The sequence below is a fragment of the Branchiostoma floridae genome, chromosome 16 (assembly GCF_000003815.2).
Source record: "Branchiostoma floridae strain S238N-H82 chromosome 16, Bfl_VNyyK, whole genome shotgun sequence".
Taxonomy (NCBI): Eukaryota; Metazoa; Chordata; class Leptocardii; order Amphioxiformes; family Branchiostomatidae; genus Branchiostoma; species Branchiostoma floridae.
Genome location: NC_049994.1, coordinates 12,168,762 through 12,193,185, shown reverse-complemented (window position 1 = coordinate 12,193,185; position 24,424 = coordinate 12,168,762). Strand labels below are relative to the sequence as shown.

Genomic DNA, 24,424 nt, shown 5'->3' with positions numbered 1-24,424 from the left:
AGTCATGTCTATATGGAAATTTTGGGTTTTTGATGCTTCCAAACAGGGCTCTAGCCAGTGAATTCGTCAGCCCATGGAAAAATCCTGCCAATTTTTTTCCGATATTGAATAAAGAATGCCTACCTCGTGCGATCGATGTTGCGCCCTCCCGCATCAAATGCTAGTAGTTTTTCCAGATGATAAAATAACGGCGCCATCACACCTTGTGTTTTTTTCTATTTTGCCCGATGATTTTACTAAAATTTATCGAATCGGTCGGGTTTTACAAGGCCGCGCCGTCATTTTCCACGAGCGTGCGTTTGTTTCGTGCGACCTCAGGTAACCCCGTTTCGGCGTGAAATCTTTGGCTCACCGCTGGATTTCTTTTTACATAGAGACCAAGAACGTTATACATTATACGAAGGAGGGCGATCTGCTGCGTCTTTGGCAGTGATCAGTGCCGGTGTAGCCTTGAAGGAGTAGCCAGAAAAGACGTCCCAACGTGCTGGGCGCTGCGATCGACAGTCCGTCTGGGGAGGGGGGCGTGCCGCGCCATGTGCCACAGACAACAATGCCAGTGCACAGCCGACTCGATCGACGCTTGACAACAATATTGCGGCCCCTTTTCTGCCGCAAATTTTGTCCTTTTGAAACAAAAGAAATGTTGTAAATAAAAAATAAAGTGTATAGATTTGGATTCTTCACATATTTACCGCGCACCGCTTTTGTAACTTAAATATTTTGGGGAAACTCAGCCGAGCCGAGTGCGTCTTTCCAGAAAAAATAAGTCCGGAGACGGAATGACGTATGCCTGGCGGGAACGCTGGCACTCCAGGGCAGCGCCACTTTGGGGGACCTAGGGGGGCGAAGCCCCCCGGAAGCTCTTGCATTTAGGCTATTCAGAAGGCTTATTTTATCAGTTTTAGGGCCATGTCAAGATATCAAAACAAAAAATAGTATAAACAATTCTTTCAAAAAAATTAACATGGCCCTCCCCCCTATCTCAAAAAAAATTAACATGGCCCTCCCCCCACCTCAAAAAAAATTAACATGGCCCTCCCCCCCTAACGCACCAGCCCTCCCCCCCTGATAAATATCGTACAGTCCCTTAGTTGTAATATTTGCACACATGTAAGTAATGCTGCATTGAATACATCAATCATTATGTAAATATATGCTATGGTGCTAGAGATTCTTTTTAATTCTTGATGAATACATCTTTCCTGTGCATTGATATTAAGCATAAACATCAAATTAAACGTGGATAAGGTAGAGAAAAGGTTTGCAAAGTACTGATTGATTATGTTGTCTGTATATTCCAGTGACGTGCTGTGGTGATCCGGGCGCACCTGAGAACGGTTTCCGTCGTGGCAGCTTCTGTCTGGGAGACACTGTGGAGTTTGGCTGCAATGATGGTTACATCCTCCAGGGGGCAACATCTGCCAGCTGTCAGGGTGACGGCCAATGGGACGATGTCCTTCCCATCTGCGTTGGTAAGTGTTGGAAAGCATTTGGCTTTTCCTGCATCTGTACACATATCTATGAGATCTATGAAAGGAGCATTAGGGAAATAAGGTATGATGACATTTACTTAAAAGCTACAGTACCATTTTTTGTATCAAAGATATTGTTGACTGAAAGAGTACAAATTGGATGTATTTTATGGAGTCGTATAAGATTTATGCTTGAACTTGATCAATAGCTCAATTAGTTAAAAAATGGGAATGTCAACATTATGTTAACATATTTTGGGAAGAGCTAATGTTTTTTACTCTATGTTTTACAGCCGTGACCACCCCAGAGCCGATCACCCCCACCCCCGCCCCCTCATGCAGCAGCATCACCCCTGTTGACCTGGTCTTCCTGCTGGACGGCTCCAGCAGCATCACATCACCCAACTTCCAGATTGTCAAGGACTTCACTGCTGACGTGGTGAGAACCTTCAACGTGTCGTCTGCTGCCACCAACGTTGGGCTGGTCCAGTACAGCGACACCATCCGTACAGAGTTCTTCTTGAACAGCTTCGACACCAAGTCTGAAGTCCTGAACGCGATCGGAAACATCGGGTACCTCCAGGGCAACACTCGCACGGGCGCCGCCATTGACTTTGTCCGTATCAGCTCGTTCTCAGTGCCAGCTGGAAATCGCGGCAATCAGCCGGATTACCTGATTGTCGTAACGGACGGTTTGTCTCAGGACGAGGTTCTTGGCCCTGCGCAGACTGCACGGTTTGAAGGAATCAATATTTTCGCAGTGGGCATTGGGAACGAAGTCGACTTTACCACACTCCTGCACATTGCTGGGTCTCCCAACAGAGTTCTGCAGATCAATGACTTTGCTGGGCTGGCTAGTGCAACAGGGCAACTGACCGACATTGTTTGCAACTGTAAGTTAAACACTGGTTAAATTCAGCAATCTTCTCTGCAGCAATCTTTCTGTGCTTACAAGTGATGCTTCCAAATGCCAGGAAATGCAGCATAGTAAATTGTTGACTAGTGTACACAATACTTTTACAGGGGTGCCTAAGCATTTTTACAGTTTTATGAAATTCGTACGAAAACGCACAAAGCAGTCATGCAAAAATGCACCTAACACAGTCCATGCTAAACATGGAAATCTTATTAAAAACACACAAAGCACTAAGTATAATGTGAAAACAGGAATCGTAAAGTAGATAATTTCTTTTACAAATTGCTAAACCGCTGCAGATAGAAATGTATAGTTTCAAATCTACTGATGATAAACACTGTATTTAAAGCAGTGTATTGTCTCATACTGTCATGAAGACATATCTGATGGCCTGTGAGCTACTCTCCTTGCTTCATCACTGCAGGTCAATAATATGCTTTGATCCAGTTTAAAGAAAAGTACAGGTTCTGTTTATCTGTAAGATTTGTACATTTTACATAGTGCTTCATGCTTTTTTCCAAAAAATTCCTACGTATTTGCATAATGCAAAATTGTGCATTTTTCGTAAAAGGAATTTTATGAAATTTGTGCAGATGCTTGGGCACCTCTGTTATAAGGGTACAGGGTAAAGGTTTACAGTTACTGTACTATTTGCAGTCATGGGTTTGGAAGCATCACTTTTTCTTACAGTTTGGGCATTCTTTATCTTCAAAGCACTGACACTTTTTCCAATGCTGTAGAAGCCTTAGAGCACAAGGCACAGCTGACAAATGCACCTGTTTTAGAGCTACATTTATTTCTGCAAAGTCCTAACATTATCTAAACTCTAAGAAGCACTGACGTATGCAGTAAGCTTGTTTTCACCACTTAGTGATATTTAGTAGTATACATAGTATAAGTACATTTAATTTTGTATGCATATCTTTATATGTTTTATAAAAGACTTCCTTCCTTCCCGACACAATCTAACCCAAACCCAAACGCTAACCCAAACTATTTTTTCTACAACTGTTACAGTAATTACTAGAAAAATATTTTAGGCAGGATTCAGCCTTAATATACTTTAGGAATGATTTCAGGTAACCATGCCAAATCTCATTTTATTGTAGTCAAAACATTGATGCACATCAGGAATAATTTACTATTAAAAGGGTCATAGAGTGATTTGTAAAATGATCTTTATTTCAGTATTTCAGCTCTATTTGATAATCAGACATATTTGTTGAAATGCTAAGCATCCACAATGTATATCAACGATATTCTTTTTAAATCTTTAATATTGATGAGTTTCAAAATATTGCCCATCAAAAAATTAATATACATGTAATCAAGCATAATAATATATTAATATTTATATCATATATATTCTTTAATTATTTATTTTCAATATAACTAAAAAGCAGTACATCATGGCATTTAACAGCCCTTGTACAGGTACACAACACTACCCAAACCTACATGACTTACTCTCTCTTCCAAGAGGTATCTACCACTAAAAATCTTGTCCACTGTATTCCCTATTTACCATAACAATGGCTAGGGGGCCTAAAATCTGAATCATTCCAAAATCTTGTAAACACCTACCCTCTTGTCAAATATCAAGACAATGATCAATCAATCCATCCAGGCATTCTTGAGTCATTGTGGTCACAGACAGACACGAATGGTGCCAAAAAGTAAATTAAACCATCTTTGCAAAAGTAAAAAGAAGAAAAAAACATGTAACCAGAAGATGCCAAATAGGGATGCAGGAGATGAACTTGACCAAGGCAACATTTTAGGAAAATGCCACAGTGATGGAGCTAGTGCACTAGTGAAAAGGTGCCAGATACCAGGAGCTATATATACCACATCATTATCATCATCATCATCATCATCATCATCATCATCATGCCATCACATTTGCATGAAATCAAAGTAAGATCCTTACCATCAATACACCTCTGTGTGAAAGCCTGATCAGAAGGCAAGCAAATGGAGCAATTTGGGTCCTACAGAATACAACGTACATACTACGCTGGATCCTCTTGACTTTTGAAGCAGAACCTGAAGAGCTATAAAAAAACATGTGCATCTGAATCTAAAGACTAGATCTATGTTCAAATAAATCTTTACTTACTAAGTCCAGTTAGTTTCACACTAGTTACAAGTGAACTTTGACAGGAGAAAACAATCTTTAGTCATCTAATATTGACTGGACCAGTAGGAGCTGTATCCAGCTTTCGAACCTCAGATAGAGAGGTAACATTTCTATATGTGTGCGAAAAAATGCCAAACTGCACTATCACAGCAATGTATCAAGTAGTCTCTCTCTCTTATACTAGGTTATACTAAGAGTCACACATATCCTATTGTCAGTATTATTGTTTACAGTAACTGTTTTATAACTGATATATGGTACAGAAACAGATAGAAGATATTGGACTCTATAGGCTTTCAAGGCAGCTAAGAAAACAAAAAACTTCAAGCATGGAACTGAAGACACTGGTACACACATTACTTCATAAACTTGTGCCAGAAGTACTATACACTCAAATCTACCTCAGGATCAGTAGGTATTGATCTTGTGACCATGATGATATTATTTGTACTGAGAATTGCTGTCAATCGGTCAGGCTGTATTAGGAGGAAGTTAAGATTCAGTAGCTCAGAAGTCACAGAGACACCTACTAAGTATAGACATTTGAAGAAGTAGAATGTATGTAATCGTATGACACTCATTGTTCAATTATAAGTAATCAGCATTGTATTTGCCCCAATAAAATTTTGAACATCACAAATTGTCTTTTTTCTTCATCAAACTACATGTATACTGTACTTGTATGGATAGAGTTAAATCCAAATGTACCAAATTTTTGTTTAGCCTGAGACAGAAAATTGAAAAGCGCAGTTTAGCACTGTTTAATTTAAGACTCATACATTTTAAAAACAACCTGAGCCCTTAAAAGTTTTGATTCACTTGTTTTCTAACATAGATACATGTAAGCAATGGTTGCTGATTAAAAAGTACAAGATAAGTCAATATAATGAACTCTGCTGTGAAACAAAGATACAAATTCTAAATAGATGAGGTTTACAAATTTTACTGAAGATAATGCTAGTTTTAACTAATAGACAACAAATGCATGCAGCATTCATTCCCAAAAGAGAAAGATAATTAGATGATACTTCAAATTGCATTAATTCTAAAAAGATAGGCATAGGCCAGTTCCATTCGGATTATGATAAAACTAAACAGACTTTTAGAGAAGTATGTTCAGTATTGACAGTCTGGCTTGGCCCCACAAATGCAATGCATACTTTTTTAACCACAGGAAGTGAAAACAAATCAAACACCATTATGATGACAACAGTTATAATAACACTCACATACATTGTGTATTTACACATACTCTGTAGAAAAATTTGATCCTTTAGGAGTGACATTACGTTAATCATAAACCCACAAGCGTGTGATGTTGATAGTGATACAACTTAAGTCATACATTATGTTGTCTGCATGTTCCAGTGACATGCTGTGGTGATCCGGGTGCACCTGAGAACGGTTTCCGTCGTGGCAGCTTCTGTCTGGGAGACACTGTGGAGTTTGGCTGCAATGATGGTTACATCCTCCAGGGGGCGACATCGGCCAGTTGTCAGGGCGACGGCCAATGGGATGATGTCCTGCCCATCTGTATTGGTGAGTTGAATCTTGAACAGTTTCTTGCAGTCTATATATTTTGTTTTTGCTTTGTTGATGCCTAGTAAGACATGTTTTACACTAAAAGTTTTATTACCATGATAGCTTGAACTCAACTACATTTTGCTAACCACCTAACCCTTGCAACCCTGCAATCTCTGCTTACATAGAGATGACAACAGTCAATGCCCCTACCCTGCCTGGTACAACAACCCTACTAACAACCCAAGGTAACATACTAGCCAAATCTAGAAAAGTCTCTTTCTGTCCTTGCTTTAAGTTTCTAAGTTTCCCTTTTTAAGCCCTAGTGCTATAGATAAGAATACATTATTCTGCACTCTCTCAACTCTGCAAGTCAGTAGTTTTAGTGTTTCAATGACTCCATTGATTTAGGGTCATTTGTATCTTTCAAGTGGATAATCTTGTGAAATGCCTCCCTAGCCCAAGTCAGAACACAGTTCAGACTTTTGTCTGCCATTTGTTTCAATAAAGATACAGATACAATTGATTACTGATGACAGCTGTTTTAACATCAATAACAGTTCGCCACAATCACTGCAAAATTGATTAAATGATCAAATTGCAATCATTATCAAAAAGCAATAATTATCAATAACTATCAATCAAAACAAATCAAATTATCAAATCACTAAGAAATTGCATGGCAACAAAATTAAAGCGTACATCTAACGCTAGTTCACCCTTATTCGCAGGGTAACCTAAATCCGTTGTACCTAAAACAGGATATTTAGGGATTTATTACGTTGATGGACGGTAGTTTCAAATTGGATTTTCTTTCAATTTAATACAGTTTGAGACCGTCCGTTGACCTGATATCCCCAACGGATAAAGGTTACCCCGCGAATGAAGGTTACCTAGCGTTAGATAATGACCCTGATCAATTGCAAAAATCAAGGAAGTGGAAATTATTTACACTTTTTTATTTGCTACACTCTTAGCATCTCCCTGTAGACCCCTTGCTACATTTTCATGCTCTTAAATGTCTATCTAGCAGTGACAACAGCAACTCCAATCCCTGAAACCCTTCCTGAAACTACAACTCCTCAGACAGCCAGGCCAGGTACTAACATAGGTGTCTTTCTCACCTAGATTTAGATTGATAACTTTTTCCATATAAAGTTATATATCAACAATAATTTTCATATATCAACAACTAACAATAGTGTTACGTAAAACAAATACACTTCCGGTAACTTTTTACTCTACTAATCAACCTCCTCACATGAACAGTGTTTGTTACTTTCCATAATCACAATGTAACATGCATCACAACTTTTATTGGTAAGATTAGTAAGCTACTCTCTTTAGTATCTGCTTGTAGACCCTTTTCTACATTTTAATTTTCTTAAATGTCTGTCTAGCAGTGACAACAGCAACTCCAATCCCTGAAACCCTCCCTGAAACTACAACTCCTCAAACAACAAGGCCAGGTACTAACATAGGTATCTTTCTAACCTAGATTTAGATTGATAACCTTTTCTATACATCTTATACTTAGTCTAACCATATAGTAATCTAGTAATGATGTAAAACCAGCACAGCTAACTTGGTACTCTACTTAATCCCCTCACATGTACAGTGATTGTTACTTTCAAAGATCACATATAGTAACCTGAATACTAAGCACTTAAAGAGACATTTTCCAAAAGATTGATTCCTATGTGTGTGGTTGATGATGAGCCTAATCAACAGTTACCTAATTGTTTAGCCCTCACGACTCCTCAACTATCAACCACCGAGGAGGTAATTACAACAGTAGTGATGTCTACCAGTCCCTTCCCATCAACCACAGGTAATGCTCATCAATTTATAGATCAATCCATCCATCTAATCATTCATCCATCCATCCATCCATTCATCCGTCAGTTCAAACTATACATCTTTGCTTCCATCCATCTATGGCATATCAAATTCATTGGATAAATGCATTAAAAAGTTTTCAACACATTGTTGGTGGATGTATAGAATTCTCTATATATTGATTCTTAATCTACATATCATTTTGTTTTTATGCATTTATTACAGTTTTAGAAATATCACTATTGTTACAGAGCCAGTCTTTGCTGCATGGCTGATTAGTTCTGTTTAGTTCTTGGTATCAATTATACTTGTTGCCCTCTCTTTATTCTTGGTATTCTATTTCAATTCTCATCTCTTTAAGATACTTTTGTTATCTCTTTCTGAATAGTACAATGTTTACCAAGTTACTAATCTAGTTTTGTTATCATGATAATATCTTTTACAGTGAGCACAACAATGGCGACGACTGTGGATCCATGTAAGTACAATATTAGAACTGAATAAAGAACTTTGCTGTGTTGACATTTACCAACCTGATGAAGTCATCCTTGGGAACGACAGTATATATATATATATAAATACTATATACGAAAAGATACGGACTATTAACGCTGAGCTTCTACTAATGTTTTGTACCATGTATATGTATAGTGAAATATGTTAATAGATTTATAAGGGCTCAATGCATATGTAATCTGTACGTCTGCTATATTTTTATCTGACCCTTACCTCCCTCATGACCTCAATGAAAAGTGGCCTGTTGGCTGATTTGAGCATATCCTGAATAAATAAAGGTTCAAACAAATATATATTTTGCCCTTCCAGTGTGCTCTGGCTTTGCCTTGGACTTGGTCTTCCTTGTGGACGGATCCAGCAGTGTTGGCAGCGACAACTTCGAAACCATCAAGGTGTTCCTGGAGGCCATCACTGCAGGGTTCGAGGTCTCCTCCACCCAGACCAGGGTCGGCGTGGTCCAGTACAGCACGGGTATCAACACAGAGTTTGACCTGAACAGCTTCGCTACAGAGGCAGAGGTCATCAACGCTATCCGTGGTCTCAGCCACCAGCGAGGGTCGACCTTCACTGGGGCAGGCATTACCTTCACCAGGCTGGAATCTTTCACAGGTAAACAACAAGCAAACAAACAAACAAACATACAAATGGGATTTTTTTCTATTATTTGATCTGCTATGACTTAACTATGCTGAGTCTAGAGGAGTATCACACACACGCACACACATATATATGCTTATACCTTCATTGATTGTAAAAAACATTTAAAGAAAATATGACTTCTAGAATGTGGACATATATAAGTTGATAAGTTGTTTCTCATATTCTACAATACATTTCCAATAAAGACGGTTTGATGGTAAATTTCAGAACAGCTAGCACTTACTTCACTGTCTTAATGATATGAATATAAGTTTAAACTTATTTTTGCAATTTTGTTCACAGGTTCCAGTGGCGACCGACCAGACGCACCCAACGTCCTAATTGTCATCACCGATGGAATATCAGCTGATTCCGTTGACGCCCCAGCAGAAGCGGCCCGTGCTGACAACGTCACCACCTACTCCATCGGTATCGGGGACGAGATCAACTACCTGACGCTGCTTTCCATCGCTGGCGTGCGGGAACGGGTATTGAATGTCACCACGTTCAGTGACCTGAACGATCTGGATGAAGTTTTGCTCCAGATCCTCTGTGAACGTAAGCTATCCCTACATGTAGTAAAGTTTCTACAGTTTAGACTGTCATGTTATCTATGAATTTAAGTTCACCATTGATGGTACTTGACATTATAAAAATTTTATACATCATTTCCATGCACAAAGTAAAGCGATTTCCAACAAGCTTTCGATCAGTCCACTGATACTTTTTAAATTGAAAACGATATCATATTACATATTTGTCTTAATTGGGGTTAGTCTTTCCAGCTTTCCAGAAAAAGTGTTTTTGTAATATTTTGTACGTTTTAATTTCCAAAAGCACTTATTAGACCATTTTATCAGACCACCAAATCTGTCATGATTTGTATACCATTCAGTAGAGCCTCTGGATTTTTTGCCTTTTGACTAGTTTGTTTCTTTTCCAGGACCAACTACTACTCCACTACCCACAACCACGCCACTGCCAACAACAGAACTGATAACCACAGAAGAAGCTACAACTATGCTTCTTACAACAGGTAACATAGTATACATCCCCTTGGAAATACAATATGCATTTGTCCATGGATAACACTATCATTTAACTCTATCTCCTAACATTGCCTAGTAGATAAATGTATTGATAGCACCTTCCTCTGTATTTGAGTGGAAAGTATAACAGCACATGTTTCAGCACCCTTGTCAGACACTCTTTCATGTAAACCAAACTGCAGGAGAAACTTCACTAGATAATTTTTTAACTTTGTGTGTAAACTATTAAAAGTACACAGTTTGTTTATCTAAATGAACCAGGTGTGTTTTACGTGGGGTGGTTACTGGATATGTCATGCAAACCAACAAGAACAAAATGTTAACAAATGTATAGACGGTTTTTAACGGAAAGTATGAGCACCACAGATTCAGTATTAATCCTTCACCTGAACTGTAGCCTGTGCATTCTGATATTTAACGTGGCTGTACAATGTATGTATAAGCTTTGCAATAACAATCTTTTGTCTCCTTGACAACAGTCAAGGAAGACTTCACTTCATCAACCCCCAGGACAGATGATCTGTTATGAAATTTCAACAACTGAAGTGCAGACACGTCTAACCTTTGCAAGGCAAAGCAGAGTGTTATCCAGACATTATGTTTCATGTTCAAGATATTTTGTCTCCTCCACAGTTGAGCCCTGTGAGCGTCTGGAGATAGATGTGATCTTCCTCATCGACGGCTCCAGCAGTATCTCTCTCCTTAACTTTGACCTCCTGAAGACCTTCCTCCAGAACATCACCATGAAGTTTGACGTGTCCTCTGACATAACCAGGATCGGCGTCGTGCAGTACAGCACTGACGTCAATACCGAGTTTGAGCTGAAAACCTACGCCACGGAGGCAGAAGTCATCCATGCCATCAGCAACATTACGCGCCAGAGAGGGTCCACCTTCATCGGTGCTGGAATCAACTTTGTCAGGACAAACTCATTTACAGGTAATTGATGGACAAATGTTGAGTAATGCTATCAGTGCATTCAATATCTCACAGTATCATCAATGTTGATTTCAATAATTTTCCAGCACATGTTGTATGGACCTTATTGCATCACATGCTATTCAATATGAGCATCATCTGGTCTTGCTGGTTGCACAAATATATATGACTCTCTCCCTTCATCCATCTTTATCCTCCATAGCCTTGGACTGATCTTCAACTGACCAGCAAGCGACATCTTGAATGTATTTGTTTCAGGGTAAATTAAGAATTCACTTGAGTTCTTTATTCTTTGCAAGCACCATACACAGTTTTTCCAGCCATATTTCCTCATCTGTACCGTTTTTTTTTCAGTTGCCGCGGGTGATCGACCTCTGGCTCCAAACATCCTGGTCACCATAACAGACGGAATCTCTGCAGACAATGTTGCCGGCCCGGCGCAGGCTGCTCGTAACCAGGGCATTCTGACCTACTCCATCGGGATTGGAGAGGAGATCCAATGGCCAACCCTGCTGTCCATCGCAGGGGCGAGGCACAGGGTCTTCAACGTGACCTCATTTAGTGAGCTGCCAGGCATTGAGGGCAGCCTGACAGCCCTCTTGTGTGAAGGTAAATCATTTGAAGATCATCTTGAAATTGCTTTCTAAAAAATCTATATTATAATGGCTTTTAAAATTAAAAATATGAATTTGGTGTGTTTTGTTATACATTATGCCTGATGTACATGTAAAACCTCATAATGAATATAGATCTGAACTTATTCATCATGACAGCTGTTGATTTTTGCTTTTATACAATGTATGCCATATTGTGTTATCTACAGTGACCCCATTTACACCTGGCCCAACAACTACAGGTTTGTTACATCACTTCTCCTAATCCTGTTTATTATGTTTGTTAAAAGTACAACTTTACAATAGCTACATGTAGTCAGTCTCAAGATAAAAACACTTCAAGCATCATTTAATACCAATGTTTGTCTGACAAAACTATTTCCATTGTTGATTATGAATAGAATAGTATTATCTTTTAAAATTAGACAGTTTACTAATTAGGCTGGAAACTTGAAAGTCATAATTACATAGTTTTAGATTTTTTTCACAAGTACATATTACGTAGACTAAGTATTGGTTAAACTGTATCTTAAGTTACAACAAATCATTTATTTTTTTCAGTCCTGCCCACAACTCCATTCTTCCCTCTGTGTAACAATCTGCCGTACCCCGGGGCTGACCTGGTGTTCCTGTTGGATGGTTCTGCCAGCATCACATCGCCAAACTTTGAACTGGTCAAGGACTTTGCTGAGAGGGTGGCCAGACACTTCACTATCTCTTCAAGTATGTCAAAGTTTGCTCTATCACCTCTGATGCAAATAAATTTTGTTCTTGAGTGAACACAAATCAGGCTATTAATGTACACATAGGCTTCTTTTTTTAAGGATAGTCACATATGATGGGCCAAACTTAATCTGCAAGTTGAACGTATGTCACAGTTCTGACGAATGAAAAAATGTACAACACAGACTCTGATGAGTCTATTTTTGACATACAGATATGTGGTGACCATCCATGCTTTAAAAATTATGGTGTTCATGTTAATGTTATCTGTATCTTAACAGGTAGAAATGACAATATGAGTTATCGTTCTTTTACAGCGGCCACAAATGTAGGCGCTGTCCAGTACAGCGACACCGTGCGGAGCGAGTTCTTCCTCAGCAGTTTTGACACTGATTTCGAAGTGGTCCGTGCCCTGGACGGCATCAGCTACCTCGCCGGCGGAACCTTCACCGGCTTCGCCCTGGACTTTGTCCAGCAGAGCGCATTCTCTCCGGTAGCGGGTGCACGTGACGGTTACCCGGACATTCTCGTGGTGGTCACCGACGGGGTTTCCCAAGACGACGTGGTCGCGCCAGCAGAGTCGGCGAGGAAGGAAGGAATTTCGGTTTTCGCTGTTGGTATTGGGAGTGCTGTAGATTACGCTACACTGCTTCAGATTGCAGGGATTGATGGACGGATTCTCCAGATCAACAACTTTGTGGACTTGGCATCGGCTTCTCAGACACTACCGGACTATATCTGCAACTGTAAGTGCGATGATATTTCACTACATTTTCTGTTCAAATTGAAGTCTTTCTTGTGCTTTATGTTAACAAATTTTCACAATTTTTCACAATCTTGTTTCTTAATATCTGAATTTTTTTCTATGAGGTAAAACAGGATGATTATTGTATACATGTATCTCTGAGTACTACATATGTTAAGACCTTTGTTATGGTGTACTTCGTACTTACTACATTTGTATTTCAAAAGCAATCAGACAAAGTATTCTATTTGCCTGATACCTTGTTAATGGAGTTTAATAGCACCAAGTTTATGATTTTATAACACATGACCATTGATATACATGACTTATGGTCAGATGTATTTTTTCTTGTTATAAGTTGGCTTAAAAAATTGCTGATCTTGTGAACAAAAGAAATGATATGTTTTTCTGCAGTGGCATGGTGTGGCAACCCTGGTACTCCCACAAACGGTTACACGAGGGGAAGCTTCCTTCAAGGCAGCGTAGTCCTGTTTGGCTGTGATGATGGCTATGATCTGATTGGATCAGTGAACAGCACATGTTTGGCCAATGGGCAATGGAGCGATCCATTGCCAACCTGTAGAGGTGAGATTTGCTCCTTCTTACCAGTATGAGATGTGTGCAGTTTCATGTATTGACTTTGTTTTACAGGGTGACGTTTCATGATATTAATAACACAGTTTCTTCTTCTGCATTTCTGTCTGTATACCTGTCAGGTTCTTTAGCCTTTTAATGTAGGTTTGCAATTGTAACACCAATCTTACTACTTGTTGTTGCTTGGCAACTAGTGTTGATTGGCAACATTTGTAACTGAATCTTTTTGAACAACTATGATCTGATGAACTTTACTTTAGGTCTCTTTAAGTCTGTTTTCTGACATCATTAACATTAACTTAATAAACACTTTTTACGTTTAACTATCAAAATAGTCTAAATCATATTTCTCTTTTACTTTTTAATCTTGAGCAGCAATAATAACAACTCCACCTCCAGGTATGTATTCTTATGAAGTGATGCAATCAAAATCTTTGTTCAATATCTAAGCACCCATAACTTGGATGTTATATTATTATGATGATTAATATCACTCACTGCCTATATCAAACACTGCACTGCACTGCACTGTGTGATGTGTATGTGTCGTGATGCTTTTGTTTTCCTTTATTTGTTTTTAGGTTACCCTAACTTTAAAACCTTGGAATAGTAGACTAAAAAACAAATGTTTGCTTTTTTATATTTCAGACTGTTGTGATATCACGGTGTGCTACAATGGTGGTGTCTGTGACAACAGCAATGGTGTATGCAGCTGTGTGTGTCAGGCAGGCTACCAGGGACCACAGTGCCAGTACTGTAAGATACATCTGTCTCTGACACATTCTTTTTATACTATTTCTATAGCTTCTATAAGGTTATAACTTTCAGCTGTCACAGTCTTGGGAGAATTTTTTAATGAAAAGAGTCCTTTGAGACATCTGCTTGAACAATTTTCAGAAGAAATGCTGCTTCGTAAGGCTAAAGTCTAGGCACTGTACATGTAGTTGACGTAACACCATACGTGGTGTAGATTAAGCATGGTAATAGTTTAAGATGACTGTGCTGTAATCTTTAAAAAATCTACCTCAGAATCTGTGAATCAGTTAAAATGAAAAGGAATTTTACTTGTTTTTTTATATTCTATGTTTTGTTATATGATCTTATGTTATCCTTCCTTCTTCACTTCCTTTATTTCAAATTGTAAATTTTCTTTATCATTCAGATGCAAGTTGCCAGGGCCGTGACGTTCCTCTGGATATTGTGTTCTTGTTGGACGGGTCAGGCAGCGTCGGGTCGGCCAACTTTGACCTTGTGAAGGACTTCACCAGGACGCTGGCCCGCAACTTCGACATCGCTGCGAACATGACACAGATCGGTGTTGTTCAGTACAGCGACACTGTGAACAGGGAGTTTGGGCTGGGTGACTTCCACAACAGGTAAGATCCTTTGTTGCTAATCTTTGACGTTACATGTCTTGTACTTATTCAATACAGAAAGATTTGCCACAGTATCCAATTAGAGTATATTCTGTCATTTATGTTTGGTTCTCATTCTTTATCTGACTAGGTTGCAAATGCATGAATACACTCTACATTTAGTTCTCATATACAACAAAAAGAGAGATAATCAATCACTGATGTTTCAGACATGCTGAAGAAAAAAATGGTGCTGCAGTTAACAAAGTCAGCTACGTTGATCAAAGTTGAAATTAGACCACTCAAATTGAATCACATACTGTGCATATTTCTGTTAACATGAAAGATAATTATGGTATTCTTTCTACTTTACCCCAAGGGAGTGAATTACATGTAGTGCTTGTTTGTGGTCACAATGAGACTGGACAAGGCATTATGTGTAAGGGGGTAAAGTCTGCCATCTCTGATTACCTAGTTTTGTTCTTGTTGAAGAGATTCAGTTTTCATATTCTGTTCTGTTTTTACCCCAGGCAAGATGTCTTGAATGCTATCAGTGCCGTCAGCTACCAGCAAGGTGGAACCCTCACAGGAGCCGCCATCGACTTTGTTCGACAGACGTCCTTCACCACAGGTGACGGCGATCGTCCCGACGTCCCGAATATGCTAATCGTCGTCACCGACGGGGTCTCCGCCGACAGCGTGCAAGGGCCGGCGGATGCAGCCAGGAGGGAAGGCATCACCACATTTGGTGTAGGAATAGGAAATGGAATCGACTTTGGAACCCTACTGGAGATTGCTGGGGACTCTGCCCGGGTCCTGCAAGCCGATGACTTTGGTGCTCTTGCTACCGTCGCCCAGAGGTTACAAGAAGTTGTATGCGACTGTAAGTACAATCATGATGTTGGAATGTTCCTCACAGAATGTATTGTACAATGTTATGGAATCCCAGTCTAGCTGTCTTAAGGCATACAGCAAGCAAAGTCCTTGTTTGTACTATGAGCCTTGTAAATCGAATTCCGAGCCAAAACTACCAATTGAAAGCAGGATTAATGTGGCTCCGTCTGAATGCTCAATTTTTCCTGACTGAGTGTACAAACTGAACAATACTTTTCCACCAAAAACTGAGACTGCTGAGCAACCAATGAGCAATGAAAAGAATTTACAGAGTCAAATACAGTAGAAGCCATTTAATTGCACAATGGATTACCGTATACTTCTGTTATTAATTGCACGGAAACCCCTAATCTAAAACTGGTGCGGTCCAGAGCAGTCTGGATAACTTTGCATTGTTGCACCATCCGGATAATTTAACGAAATATGCTGGCAAATGGGGTGTGCAATTAAACAGATTCTACTGTACTCAATATCATGTTTTACATTTTGTACATTGTGTGTGTGTGTGTGTTTTTATGCTGCTTTTTACTGTGCATCACATTCCAATAATTCTGAAAGCAAGGGTCACACAAAACTCAATTTTTGTTGCTCAACAGGTCACTCAGTAATTGCTATATAGTGGAGGGTGCCTATTAAGTAAACACTTTTACTTTTAAAATTGAAGAATGTTGCAGCAAATGCTATTTATATTATTAATTCAGAATCTGATGATAATAGCCTCAGACTTAAGGTGAAAGTCTTGTGGGACAATAGAAATTCTATCTCAGAACTGAATCTTCACTTAACGTAATAGATATGATGCGATAAAGTTTTACATCTCTAATCCTTAGCGTGTTCTTTGTGCAGTGTCAGCTTAGTTAAAACAGTGAGTCACAACTAGTCTAATGTTTTCTCTTTAATCCTGTGCAGCAATAATTAATACAACTACTCCAGGTATGTGTTTCTAAAAAATAATCGCTGTAATCACAAGCTTCCTCTGATATCTAAACTGTCTAATAGTTATCACAATAAATTGACATTGTCACTTGCTGCCCATAACAAGCACTGCACTGTGCATGTTTTCCTCCCTGTTTAACAGCAATAGTGTGTACACCGCACACTTGTCAAGAATAGTAGGGGTGATCCGGTATGCTTGGGTGAAATAAGTGATTTGTGGCCCTTTCAGCTAACAACAAAGCATCTAGCTTTGTCCTCAGACTGAAGTCACTGTTTGTATTGAGCGTTTAAATCGCATTCCGAGCCAAAACTACCGAAGCATGATTAGTGTGGCTCCATCTGAATGCTCAATTTTTCCCGTACAAACTGAACAATAAGATTGCGCGATGAAGTTTGGACTTGAAAGTTGAAAATTGGCAGGAAAAATTTGAGCCCAAACAAGCTAGTATACAGCTAAGCATGTATTGACACACCCATAAGTTGTTGCTGACAAAATTGTAAAAAGTTTGATATGTACAGTTGCAGGGATCAAGGTTTTAAGTGAAATATTCGTTGCTTTTGTATACTCTTTTTTTTTACAAAGTACCAACTTATTACAGTCTGACTTTGCAGTATTGCGCTGTATTTGATAATATTTTGATATGTATCATTCTACAGTGGAATACTGTGGTGATCCTGGTGCCCCTCTGAATGGTTGGCGATACGGAAACTTCTTTGAGGGTGGTAGTGTTGAATGGGGCTGTAATGCAGGTTACTTCCTGTCTGGCAGTGTTGGCGCCACTTGTACCAACGGCACCTGGGACAACAGTGTACCTATGTGCATAGGTAGGTTTGTTTCCTTACAAGACAAAGGGTAACGATTGCAATATTCTAGTAAAAGTTTCAGGCAGGTTGATCTCACTACCAGTGGGGTAAAATACAAGCAGCCACTACAATGGTCACCAAGCCCTTCAGATAGATTTGTATGTCTACTGTGCTTCACTTTTGTCAGTTTAAGATTAAGACATTTCATGTATTGACAAAGTGTTAAGTGTGATGATGAGGCATTTGTACTGACCAGAAGATTCAATGTTGTAATAAATAGAATCAGTATTGAAGTTAAATGAAGACATTTCATATTATAAACTAACAGTCTCTTTTGTGTCTGAAGTTAACAAAATTTCTGTTGAATTTCAGCGATAACAACTACACCCCCTCCTACCACCCCACGTGCCCCTGGTAAGTACATGTATATTGTGATGTGCATCTACATTGTACAGTTGGAGGCTTTTCATTGACATCATGCTTATCATAATTTGAATACCCTGATGACAATGTTTGTCTACTAGGTACATGTACATGTAAATAGATTACAGCAATAGGATGTTGGCATGTTTAAGAGGCAGTAATCCAACAAATTAAATGACTTAAAGTTACATTTTGTATATTGTCTGTTTCTCTTTCCATTCTAGGAAAATGAATTGAAAATGTGCTGGGAGTATGTTATTATTGAATGTGCATTCTAACATCTTAGACACTTTACTACTTCACAGTGTGTGCAAACTTCCCCTATGGTGGGCTGGACCTGGTCTTCCTTCTGGACGGCTCCGGTAGTGTCGGCACCACCAACTTCGAGCTGGTGAAGGACTTCACATCCGAGGTTGTGCTGAACTTCAACATCTCTGCAGACACCACAAATGTCGGCGTCGTGCAGTACAGCGACACCGTACGCAACGAGTTCTTCCTCAGCAGCTACGACACGAAACTGCCCCTCATCGACGCGATCAATCAAATCAGCTATCTAACCGGCGGCACTTTGACAGGGTTTGCCATCGACTACGTCCGTCAGAGCAGCTTTTCCCGCCCCGCCGGTGCACGTAACACATTCCCTGATGTCTTGGTCGTGTTAACAGATGGCCAGTCACAGGATGATGTGGTCAGCTCAGCAGCGGCTGCAAGGAGCCAGGGCATTACGATCTTTGCCGTGGGTATCGGAAGTGAGGTGGACTTCACCACACTCCTGCAGATCTCTGGCTACCCGTCCAGAATTCTGCAGATTCAGGACTTTGCCACTTTGGTGACAGAGGGACGCAGACTTCCTGAAATCATCTGCCAATGTAAGCAGCATTTCAGCCATGTTTCAATTATGTTAAGTTGATATTGCTCCCACATCTTTTGGTGTTTAGAGCAGTTCCTCGTCTGCGTTTCTGTAGCCCTTGGGCCACACAGTTGTGAAAGCAAAAGAGCAGGGGGCTATACAATGTAGCTTAGGTCTTGTAGTAGTGTTGAGTTACAATAACAATATTCAATAGTTATTACACCATGCTCTTATTCTACTCATGCTTATAACTAAATATGATATCAAATTAATATTTCTGAAACATTACAGTTGCAAGTTTGCTCAGTGCAAGGCCACAAGCCTTGTTTTAGGCACTAAACATTTTACTCTATCTACTCTGATCACTGCAAAACAGTACCCAAAGTCCAATTTAAAATTACATGTTACATGCATGTAGGTAGGAATGGAACAGAACCTTAGTATGTGTCCTTGTACTTTAAGTCAGAAACACTTAAGAGAGATTTTTCAATCTTGTTCAACAGCGACCTACTGTGGTGACCCCGGTACACCGGTGAATGGGTACCGCCGTGGTGGGTTCTTTGAGGACAGCGTCGTGACCTTCGGCTGTAACGACGGCTACATCCTGATTGGTGAGGCTACCACCACCTGTCTGGGTGATGGGCAGTGGAGTAACGCAGTTCCTGTCTGCCAGGGTAAGGAGTGAGATCAGATAGATTCTTGTTTAACCCTCTTTTTCTGTGGCTCAGAGTGACCGATGAGGTGACCAAATATTTGACAGAATGCTCAAAGAATTTCATAAATAAAGAACAAATGTCTTAGATTCTGTGTGTTTTGTTGTCGGTGATGACAAGTTCATGTTACAGTCATTACCGTGAAAAACGTACACTGAAAAAGCAGGAATTACAATATTCTAACAAATATGATCTACTAAAGTCTTAGATTTCTAATCCATAGTATATTTGTCTACCAACGTGTCTAACCTTAGTCATATATCTAGAGTCTAAAGTGTTTTCTCTTTAATCCTGTACAGCAAATATTACAACTACTCCAGGTATGTGTTCCTAAAGAAATAATTGCAGTGACTGTATCACAAGCTTCCTTTGATATCTTAGCTAAATAATGTTATTACCATCATTGTCACTTGCTGCTCGTAAAAATCACTGCACTGTGCATGTTTTTTTCCTTGTGTAACAGCAATGTACACAGCACACTTGTCAAGAAGAGTAAGGGTGATCTGGTATGCTTGGGTGAAATAAACCCACCTTGCACTTCCAGCTAACGAAAAGAGCATTGCTTTGTCGTCAGACTGAGGTGGCCCACTTAACTGCTTTACCTTATGGGTGTGCAGCAATTGTGCATGCAGCAATGGTGTTTGCAGCAATGGTGTACAACAGTAGTGTGTGCAGCATTGGTGTGTGCAGCAATGGTGTTTGCAGCAATGGTGTGCAGTACTAATGGTGTGTGTTCTGAAGGCAGTCAGGAGCATGACATATGCTTTGCTTACTCCAGGTTGTATGTAGCAGTAACTGTTGTATAACATCAGGTCTAATTCCTGTCCCCACAGATGTGTGTGAGCCCAGCCCCTGTCTGAACGGAGGAACCTGCCAGCCCACAGGAACCACCAGCAGGTGTCTGTGTCCTGCTGGGTACAGCGGAGACTTCTGCCAGTTCTGTGAGTGCCACTGTCATATTTGTGTTCTTGTAGTTATAACGTTAAAGAATACACAAAACATGCCGTGGTCTTTCTACAATGCCAATTGTGTTGCTAAAAACCTGTAGTGGAGTTTGTTTGCTGAATAGAAATCTTCAATGGCTACCAGTAATTCTTTAAATTGATTCTTAGTTACAACCATTTAAAAAAAAAAACCTTGTTAATGTTTTGCACTGCTTGAATGCCTTTGAGTCCAAAATATCATTAGTTGATATCTCAGTCACCAGCAAGTTCTTTGATTACGAAGTCTAAGTTAAAGTTTTGAAACATAGCTTATTATTAAATGCTGTCATTCACTTCCCAGCAGGTTGCTATTAAGATTCATGAATATATTTTCTCATTTGTCTACAGACACCCCTTGCCTGAACCACACCATTGCACTGGACCTAATCTTCCTACTTGATGGCTCTGGAAGCATCACAGCCCCCAACTTTGAACTGGTGAAATCCTTTACCTACAGCGTCTCACGAAACTTTGACGTTTCTCCCAATGCAACAAGGATTGGTGTTGCACAGTACAGTGACACCAACAGCCTAGAGTTCAACTTGAATCGGTATTCAACAAAGGATGAAGTACTGAATGCCGTTAACGGCATAAGCTATCAGGGTGGTGGCACGTACACGGGAGCGGCGTTAGATTTTGTACGTCAAACCATGATGGTGGAATCTGCCGGTGACCGTGCCATGTCGCCCAACATTCTGGTTGTGGCGACGGATGGCGAGTCATCTGATGACCAGAGAACGCCAGCCGAGGTTCTGCGTAATGCAGGCACACTCGTCTATGCTGTCGGTATTGGTGCAGGCGTGAGCTCGACTACACTACTGGACATTGCAGGATACAACTCAAGGGTTCTCCAGGCCACGGACTTTGCGTCTCTTGAAGTGATTGGCCGGGAACTTCAAGAATTCATCTGTAATGGTAAGAAACTTTGTATTTCAAAGTTTGACACATTGCTAAGTGTATTTTTATGAAGAATAGACATCCAGGTTAACAATATTCAAAAAGCCTATGAGACTACTTGTAGTGCTAGGTTGAAGCATAACCTGGTTTTCCACAATGAAACAGCCAGAGGAAAATAATGTAATAACCCAGGTTTCAGCACCATGGAAAGGAGTGTAATAGGGTACTAGTACTTTTTCTTTTTCAAATAGTTGTGTTATTGTTAATCATTGCTTTCTTTGATCATTTGAATTCTCTGTGCTAAGTATTTTAGCTTTTTTTACTGCTGATAACTATCGTTCTATATAATGGACCTACATCAAGCATAAATCGTTGCTGCTTTTGACAGCTAGTCACATTGCACATATACAAAAGTACATGTACCCAGATGTACTCACATTGTAGTCATCACAATCCTTCCTATACTCTCTTCACAGCTGCCTACTGTGGTGATCCTGGTACTCCTGAGTTTGGCTCCAGGGCTGGGGACTTCTTCGAGGGCAGTGTTGTCACCTTCCAGTGTGACCCCACCTACACCCTTCTCGGGTCGGCGACTACCACCTGTTTTGGCAATGGCACCTGGTCAGATCCAGTCCCCATCTGTGTTTGTAAGTACATGTATGCTGTACAGTCACATTCATAGTACATTCACAGTACAATTGGAATTACAGGGCACTCTTGTGATAGACATGCATGTGTAGTGCAAAATTCCAGAGTGTCTTTTTATGGAAAAGGCTGCCTGAGATATTTGCCAGCTTTTGGTTCTCTCACAGAAATATGGCCACACTGAAAGTCATAGCAACCACAAGTACAAGTACATATGACACTGAAAAAATGTCTAAACTGGTAGAAGAAAAGTGTTCCACTACAGTTGTTTCACCTGCAAACTTTAAGCACATTGAATGGTTCCTTTCACTGCCAAAGCAAGTGCCCCCCTTACAAATCAATTTACAGTAACACATTGTCATGTTTGGTATATTTCCAGCACCAGACCCCTGCAACAACAGTCCCTGTCTGAATGGAGGTACCTGCCAGCGGGTTGGCCTGACTTCAGAATTCACCTGTCTGTGTCCAGAAGGGTACCACGGACCCATCTGCCAGTTTTGTAAGTGACTACATCATGTTTTATTCATTGTGAAGATATATCAGGTCTAGCCTTAAGCAGATGATGCATACCATATTCTTCTTACTTACAATACATATTGCCTGTAAGAGTAGCTACTTTTGTACATGTATACTGTGTGCTGCTTGTTCAAAATTCAAAGCTTTTGGTTGTAGCTGACCAGCCACCATCTGCACAGGGCCGGAGCAGGACGTGCAGATCAAGAAATCTGACTGCACAGCCACATGAGAGCCTGCAGAGGGGTTCAACTTTACCACGACTGATCTTCAGAAGCAAAGAAACAGCCATCATCATAAATTCTTTTAGTACATGTACACAAATGTAATTCCTCAAATCTTTAGATGCTTTATTTGTGTATCTAAATTTGAATACCTTTTTCTTTCCTGTATAGATGCTGCCTGTTCAAACAGAACTCTCAACCTGGACGTTGTCTTCCTCCTCGATGGTTCTGGGAGTGTGGGATCAGCGAACTTTGACCTCCTCAAGACCTTCACCACTCGTATTGCTACCAACTTCGACGTATCAACCAACCTCACGCGTGTCGGAGTCGTGCAGTACAGCGACCAGGCAAACAGCGAATTCGTGCTGAACACATTCTCCACGGAGGCTGAGGTGCTCGCAGCGATCGCCGCTATCAGTTACCGGAACGGTGGAACTTCAACTGGCGCTGCTCTCGACTATGTCAGACAGAATGTCTTTATCTCGGTAAGGTTTATTGTGTCTCACTCACTAGTAGTTTCAAAGGGCCAAGTCTAGTGAACACGAGATCAAAGCTTCCAAAGGCCATGGGACTATCTTGTTTTGATTAATTGAAAGACATTATTTGCACAAATATGCAATTATATTTTTATTGGCATCCATTCTAAGTTGTTTGTGGGTATGTCTAGGCCTTTTTATTATTGATGGTGTAAAGTTGAAGCTACGTGTATAGGTCAAGTTTGTACAGTCAAATTTTCCCAGTACATGTATTAGTACATGTGCAAAGTGATAAATGGAATATAAATGGCCAATATTTACCATCATGGTAAAACCTTAATCAGCCCTACAGCAGCGACTAAATATTCCTATATGAGGATGATAATATCTTACATTGTATCACTGTCAACAAAAAATACCTTGTCTTTCCATCCAGGCCAGTGGTGATCGTGCAGATGCTGCTAACATCCTGATCGTCCTGACGGATGGCGTATCCAGCGATGACGTGAGTGTTCCCGCCATGGCGACCAGGGATGCGGGCATCACGATCTACTCTGTCGGCATCGGAGATGGAGTGGACTACAACACCCTGCAGCAGATTGCAGGGGACCCCAGCAAGGTCCTGCAGGCCACTGGGTTCAGCAGTCTGGATGACATCGGGGGTCAGCTGGAAGAGCTTGTTTGTGATGGTAAGTTTGCAAATTTGTATTCGTGCAATCAGGATAGATTTTAGACATTTGTACTTTGTATAGCTATTCTTATTCACAGATGCTACTGAAATATAGGACAAAAAATAATACATGACTTGTACATTGATTTTTGTAGTATGTTGTATTCTGTGTCATTTAAGACATTGAAAATCAGGCTTTTGTGTTTTGTTTGCCTCTGATCTGTCTCCTGTGCTATTTTACTACAAAATAAACAAGTTGTAAGTCTCTTGAAATTTGTAACAAGGCCAAGAACTTCAGGTGTAAAGCTGTTCTCAGTGTGATGATATTTCCATT

General features: G+C 40.1%; 1 protein-coding gene across 1 annotated transcript in view; it reads left to right on the top strand.

The window, feature by feature from the left end:
• LOC118432772 overlaps positions 1-24,424 on the top strand; it is a 75,998-nt gene that overhangs the window by 34,954 nt on the left and 16,620 nt on the right. The window contains exons 40-70 of the mRNA XM_035844392.1: positions 1,302-1,472; positions 1,766-2,365; positions 5,897-6,067; positions 6,238-6,297; positions 7,080-7,148; positions 7,797-7,880; positions 8,334-8,366; positions 8,714-9,013; positions 9,347-9,601; positions 9,987-10,079; positions 10,726-11,031; positions 11,386-11,640; positions 11,855-11,887; positions 12,207-12,368; positions 12,686-13,114; positions 13,528-13,698; positions 14,083-14,106; positions 14,356-14,463; positions 14,870-15,083; positions 15,593-15,945; positions 17,550-17,717; positions 18,069-18,110; positions 18,425-18,988; positions 19,473-19,643; positions 19,982-20,002; positions 20,516-20,623; positions 21,014-21,580; positions 22,039-22,209; positions 22,587-22,706; positions 23,116-23,429; positions 23,857-24,109. Of these exons, the coding sequence (XP_035700285.1) occupies positions 1,302-1,472; positions 1,766-2,365; positions 5,897-6,067; positions 6,238-6,297; positions 7,080-7,148; positions 7,797-7,880; positions 8,334-8,366; positions 8,714-9,013; positions 9,347-9,601; positions 9,987-10,079; positions 10,726-11,031; positions 11,386-11,640; positions 11,855-11,887; positions 12,207-12,368; positions 12,686-13,114; positions 13,528-13,698; positions 14,083-14,106; positions 14,356-14,463; positions 14,870-15,083; positions 15,593-15,945; positions 17,550-17,717; positions 18,069-18,110; positions 18,425-18,988; positions 19,473-19,643; positions 19,982-20,002; positions 20,516-20,623; positions 21,014-21,580; positions 22,039-22,209; positions 22,587-22,706; positions 23,116-23,429; positions 23,857-24,109 (6,390 nt within the window). The remainder of the gene's footprint in view (positions 1-1,301; positions 1,473-1,765; positions 2,366-5,896; positions 6,068-6,237; positions 6,298-7,079; positions 7,149-7,796; positions 7,881-8,333; positions 8,367-8,713; positions 9,014-9,346; positions 9,602-9,986; positions 10,080-10,725; positions 11,032-11,385; positions 11,641-11,854; positions 11,888-12,206; positions 12,369-12,685; positions 13,115-13,527; positions 13,699-14,082; positions 14,107-14,355; positions 14,464-14,869; positions 15,084-15,592; positions 15,946-17,549; positions 17,718-18,068; positions 18,111-18,424; positions 18,989-19,472; positions 19,644-19,981; positions 20,003-20,515; positions 20,624-21,013; positions 21,581-22,038; positions 22,210-22,586; positions 22,707-23,115; positions 23,430-23,856; positions 24,110-24,424) is intronic.